The sequence below is a fragment of the Aegilops tauschii genome, chromosome 5 (assembly GCF_002575655.3).
Source record: "Aegilops tauschii subsp. strangulata cultivar AL8/78 chromosome 5, Aet v6.0, whole genome shotgun sequence".
In the NCBI taxonomy this organism is placed as follows: Eukaryota; Viridiplantae; Streptophyta; class Magnoliopsida; order Poales; family Poaceae; genus Aegilops; species Aegilops tauschii.
In genome coordinates this window covers 353,239,785-353,245,784 of record NC_053039.3, presented here as the reverse complement: position 1 = coordinate 353,245,784, position 6,000 = coordinate 353,239,785, and the positions used below count along the sequence as shown (strand labels likewise).

General features: G+C 52.8%; 1 protein-coding gene across 1 annotated transcript; it reads right to left on the bottom strand.

Moving 5' to 3' along the window:
* Positions 1-2,721: 2,721 nt before the first annotated feature.
* LOC109732661 (CBL-interacting protein kinase 16) lies at positions 2,722-4,606 on the bottom strand. Its single transcript, XM_020291844.4, has one exon. It carries the CDS (start codon positions 4,347-4,349, stop codon positions 3,006-3,008), a length of 1,344 nt encoding a protein of 447 aa, XP_020147433.1. The 5' UTR covers positions 4,350-4,606; the 3' UTR covers positions 2,722-3,005.
* Between the last annotated feature and the right edge of the window lie 1,394 nt (positions 4,607-6,000).

Sequence of the window (6,000 nt, the reverse complement as noted above, 5' to 3'; positions counted from 1 at the left end):
ACTTTTTCGCCGGTATGCAAAAAATAGCAGCAGAGGTTAGCGGCCACAATCCATTAAAAATGCACCAAATCTCCGACCGTATGGGCAAAGAATCTCTGGATAACCGGATAAGCACGCAGTGACAAGACCCTTTCCTTCCCCTAAACAACCAATCCGATCGGATCCACCAAAGCGAGAGCCCTTCCCGCGATGCATGATGGTTCCCGATCACAATGCCCAAAGCCACCTGATCTCGATGCGATCCCAATGTTCCTGTGCAAACAAGACACTCGCCAGTTGAAGCTCACACGGCACACCTGAAAACTGAAAGCTTGGCGTCCGGCTCAGGCTCACTCCGAACGGCCATACGTACGCATTCGAACGTTGGCAGTAGCCGCATTGGGGCTGATTTAGGTACATCTCCCTCTCCCTCTGAAAAGAGCCCACACGCAGTTTCTCTCCTGCAAGAAATGCCAACCTCCTGAACCTGCTCGGCCGGACAAAAGCTCCCGGAGCGGCGCACATTCCATGCCCAAACTGCATCGTCCTTATCCGCGGAAGATGTGCCGGCCACTGCCACTGCCAGTGGTGCATCACTTTGCTCGTATAAAGACAATGCACCCTACCGCAATTCATTAGGAAGATGTCAAAATCGACAGCGCGCCGCACATGCATTCCGATCTTTCCCCACTACTAGATACGACGAACAGGATTAGGATTAGGATTAGGCGGCGGAGTGTTTGGTCAATCCCGGATGCACATCGGGATTAACGCTTGTCCACAAGCGAGCAACTGGGAGTGACGGGGTAAGTGAACCCTGCAAACCCATCGGAAGCGACGAAGCGTGGCTGGAAACTGGGAGTGCAGAGTCAGCAGCACCGCCAGAACCACGTAGGCGAAAATGACAAGACAGAAGCTTCAAGAGCGCCCAACAGCACACATAGCTGCAGTCAAGAGGAGTCCAGCAAAACTAAAACACATCCCTGGATCCGTTTATCTTTGCTTGGGAGTACTTTTTCTCCCCTCCTGCGTGGAGCTTTGACGACGTTGGCGCCGTTCGGGTACGTGTTGGTGCAGCATTTGGTGTCACGGTCGCTGGGAGTTCGCCGGTGGCACGCAACGCATGGTGGTGACATGGGAGCGCCAAAGAGGTGAATGAACAGCTTGCAACAGTGGAGCAATGGTCATTCCATTGATTGCAATTTTTGTTGGTAGCTTACCAAGCTGGCTTCTTATTTTTAATGAAATGAAATAACTATTCGCGCTTTCTGACACATAATCCCGGCCGCTTGGTAATTTAGAGCATGTTCGGTTTCTCTCCACTCTCGTGACACAGCTCCCGGAGCCGAGCAGGCTACTGCAGTTTTTTATGGAGCTGCTCAAACCGAGCTCCGCAGCTCCGCGGAGTTGAGCGGAGCAGAGATTCCAAATAGGGCCTTAATCGTCATTTCATTGATTGTATTTTTTGTTGGTAGCTTACCAAGCTGACTGCTTGGTAATTTAATCGTCATTTCATTTCGTGGAGTGTACTCGGGCCTCTGAGCTTTCGGAGATTCTTTTTTCTGTGATTAACGTGCTTGAAAGGAATACTCAAACACTAATAAGGTCCAAATGCTTCCCGGGACACCTATTCTAAAACTAAGCGAGCTCGACTCGAGCGGAATCGAATTGATGGCTAATCAAGAGAGTTGGCTCATCACCCGCAGAAAAGAGAGAGAGAGAGAGAAGAGAGTTGGCTCATATTCCATCCGCAAATTTTGAAAATCGCCAAACATACAAAATAATCAGTGGTTAGTGAGAAAGGTGTGCTGCTCCCGCCGGTCTTCGGCCCCTCTCATCATGTCTTGTTTAATAATGTAATATTTTATCTGATATTTTCTTTTGTCATAGTTCAATAGTACCCCATAATTTCTAACATAAATATAAGTATCTGTTCTGCTGACACCGACCGCGTACAAGCGTATGTTTTCCTTAGGCAAAAATACACAATGAGTACAATTATTAGGGCCCCTTTAAAAAGTAGTAAAATGATTGCAATTAAAAATACAACTACTCCGTATTAGGGTCCCTTTGCCCTTAATAAAAGGAGTATGGAGGCCAGGCACTTTGAAACGACAAAAGGGAAAGACAATTAAGACTTCATATCAGTTGTTGGGCATTTTTTTTTCCGCCCGTGTTTGTTGGGCATTTTCTTTTAGTCATGGTTTGTTGGGCATCTTCACCAAATCAAAAACAAGCCTTGGGGCCTAGCAAGGCGGCGAAGAAATCTATTCCAGAAGGATTGGCCTTCAAGATCGAGGTCCACAAAAAATGGTTCTACATGTAAAAACTACGAGGGTTTTAAAGTCTATGGTGTTCCTAACTTCGTAAAGGTACTCAGCTTCTACTCATTCCTAAGGCCACGCTTGGATTTGATGTAATTTAACACAATGGTATAAAATTTACAAGTGTATCTTACTGGGCATGAGTGATTTCGGGCCGAAAATGAAACCGACCTGCAGAGGCGTATATTAACAGGTGTGTTAGACCAAACAGGGTCTAATCCTTTTGACACCTACAAATGGCTGAGGTAAGCTCGAGAATCACAGATAGATTCCACTTATAACAGGAAAAAAAGGCAGTACGTAGCACGATTCCTAGCAGTTCAAATTCGTCACATCAACTGATAAGAATCTGAAATATAGAGAGGACCATGTGATCATCGAATCGTATCCCTTCCTATCACAAGGAGCAGAAGCTGAATTGATCAGGAACAAAACTTTGCATATATGTACACATCGATCGCCGGACGTATACATCAGGCACAAATCCTCGCAAGTCTCGTCATCTACAAACACCTCTCTTCAAGTTGCTCTGCACGTTACACCGAGCCATATCACTCTAGTCATGGCGGCCCCGAAGAAACTTACTAGTAGCACTAAAATTTACAGCCCAAGCTGGTGCACCGATCGGGCAAGTCCTACACGGTATCACTAATTTGCCCCATTTGTATGCACAGACAAAACGAACGCCAGAACGGCCTGAGATCACGCGACGGCGCCCGGCAAGGCGGGCACGTCGCCCTGCCACGCCCAGACAATGTCCGCGAGCCCCGGGCGCACGTCCTCGGCGCAGAACTTGTTGAAGTCGAGCGCGTCGCCGCCGTCGTGCGCGAACTCGACCACGGTCACGTCGGCGGCCACCTCGAACACCTCCGCGGTGACCGCGAGCCGCCCGTTCGCGCCGTCGGCCTTGGCCTCCATTCTGATCCTCCACCCTTTCCCTCTGGTCGTGTTGTACCTCAGCGCCTTGCCCGCCGACTCCAGCTTGTGGAACACGGTGGCCGCCGGCGCGCGGGACGTGAACACCGTCGCCGCCTTCTGCTCGCTCTCGAACAGCCCCGACAGGTCGAACCCGGAGGACATGGAGGATATGAGCTGGAACGCATTGCACGTCCGCGGCGAGATGTTGCCGGAGCTGTCCTCGCTGCCGTCGATGAGGGCGGCGGCGTTGTCGTCGTCCCACTTCCTGGGCGTGACGGGGGAGGAGGGGACGGGCGGCACGAACCCCCGCTTGAACCACGGCGTGAGCATGATCTCCGGGATGGAGATGCGCTTGGCGGGGTCGACGGCGAGCAGCCTGCCGATGAGGCGGCGCGCCTCGCCGGAGACCCAGGGCGGCATCTGGTACTCGCCCTTGAAGATCTTCTGGTACATCTTGACGTAGTTGTCGTGCTGGAAGGGGAGGAAGCCGCAGAGCAGCACGTAGAGCACGACGCCGCAGGACCACATGTCGGCGCGCGCGCCGTCGTAGCCGCGCTTGCGGAGCACCTCCGGCGCGACGTAGGCCGGGGTGCCGCACTGCGTGTGGAGCAGGCCGTCGTGGCGCAGCTGCTCGGGCAGCGCGGCGAGGCCGAAGTCGGTGACCTTGAGCCGGCCCTCCTCGTCCAGCAGCAGGTTCTCGGGCTTGAGGTCCCGGTGCGCGACGCCGCGGCTGTGGCAGAAGGCGACGGCGGCGACGAGCTGCTGGAAGTACTTGCGGGCGGCGTCCTCCGTGAGGCGGCCGCGGGCGACCTTGGCGAAGAGCTCGCCGCCGCGCGCGTACTCCATGACGACGAAGACGCGCTGGCGGCTGGCGAGCACCTCCCGGATGCCGACGACGTTGGGGTGGCGCACCATGCGCATGATGGAGATCTCCCGGCGCAGCTGCTCCACCATGCCGTCCGTCTGGCGGAGGTGGGCCTTGTCGATGACCTTGATGGCCACGCTCTGGCCGTCGCGCAGGTCGCGGCCGTAGTAGACCTTGGCGAAGGAGCCCTGGCCCAGCATCCGCCCCAGCTCGTACTTGCCCAGCACCAGGTTCCTCACCTCGCCCTCCCGGCCTCTCGCCATTGTGTGCTGGCTCTGGCTGCCACGAGGATTGCTTGTTTTGGAAGTTCACTAATCACTATGGCCACTGCTGCTGCTGCTCGTATGGGATCTTTAACTAGGCGGGGTTGGCACGCGTCATGGTGGCTAGTGGGTCTGGGCACGTAGAGATGGGAGCGGGCACATGGGTTTGACGCGGGCGTTGCTGGTTTGAGGAGGGCGGCACACTGGATCGCACCGTGGGATCCGCTGCAGCCGGTCGCTTATTTGTACTGGCGTGATGGCCGAGGGCGGTGTGGTGCGGGGCGGTGGAGAAGGAGAGGTGTGCAGGTGGCACGGGCCAGGTGGCTAGGTGGCTAGGGGGCGTGTGGGGTCGGGTGGACGCGCCGTGCGGTGCGGTGCAGGCGAGAGGCGATAGGAGAGGGGACAAATGTGAAGGCGTCGAGGTGGGAGGTTGGGAGTGGTGGAGGAAGAGGAGAGTAGCCCGGTGACGGCCCATGAGTGGTGGAGGGGGTTTGTTGCTTCCAGGGTTGCAGCAGCACGGAAGGTGGTGAAGGGGGCGTGTCTGTCGGCTAATTGGGCCGATTACTATACCCGTTCAACGTTTAACGAATGCGGCCAGACATGTGAACTTGGACCCGGCACCGGCAGCCTTCCGCGGCGTCAACGGTCCAACGTCCAATGAATCCTCACCTTCGCGTACCTCTTAACCACTGTTTTCCTATTTCTCAGGAAAAAAAACACACTGTTTTCGTTGCCAATTCTATTTAGACCACGGTTGACCCTCCTTCCCTCGCTGCCCTTTGATGATCCCTTAACTGAGAGTATTTAAAAAAAAAACTACCACCATTTGTTAAACCGTGCCTACAAACTACCACTTTACAAATTTATGCCGAAAACTACCACTTTCTTATTAATTTTTCCCTAAAAACTACCATGTCTATAAATCGACCGATTCGTTCATTTTAAACGCGCTTATGACAGGCCTGGCCCGCATGTAAGTGTTGGCATGGCATCGCAAGGTCCACTCGCTAGGTTGACGAGCTAGCTAGCTCCGGCTGGCCGCGTGGTCCCGATTAAGGGTGAGCGGGCAGGGAGAAGTTACCACCACCTGGCGCTAATCAGGCTTAATTTTTGGCTAATCAGTCATTAAGTCGATGTGGTAGTTTTTAGTTAAAGATTAGAGGAAAAGTGGTAGTTTTTTGCACAAATTTGTAAAATGGTAGGTTATTGGCACGGTTTGATGAATTGTGGTAGTTTTTTGTTAAATACTCCCTTACTGAGGAGGCACATCGTTGACATCCCATGCCCCCAAATATGTTTGCTAGGCTATGGTTAAACTATTTTTCAAGCGGATTATTTCATTTCCGCTTCTCTCTCCAACCCTTCCCCGAGGGTCACCTCGAGTCGAATGATCCCTCTTTACTCTAGGATTGCTCGACTAGTTAAGACTTAACTCTTTAAGCTCGTGATCGTTAAGGCTCGGTTTGTTATGCTAGGCAATTATAACAAGCTGAAATTCATGATCAACTCGATTCATTTAATGTTCGTTAAGCACATGAGTAATCGTTCTAGTTGTAAACGACTCAAATATATTACACACACATTCATAATGGGCTATTCATTCGATTTCGACCAGGCTAGCCAAGTGTAGAAGATGGATAAGGTGGCCAGT

What these genes read in the sequence shown, in the direction of transcription:
- LOC109732661 (XM_020291844.4), bottom strand. Translation starts at nt 4,349, where the DNA reads ATGGCGAGAGGCCGGGAGGGCGAGGTGAGGAACCTGGTGCTGGGCAAG.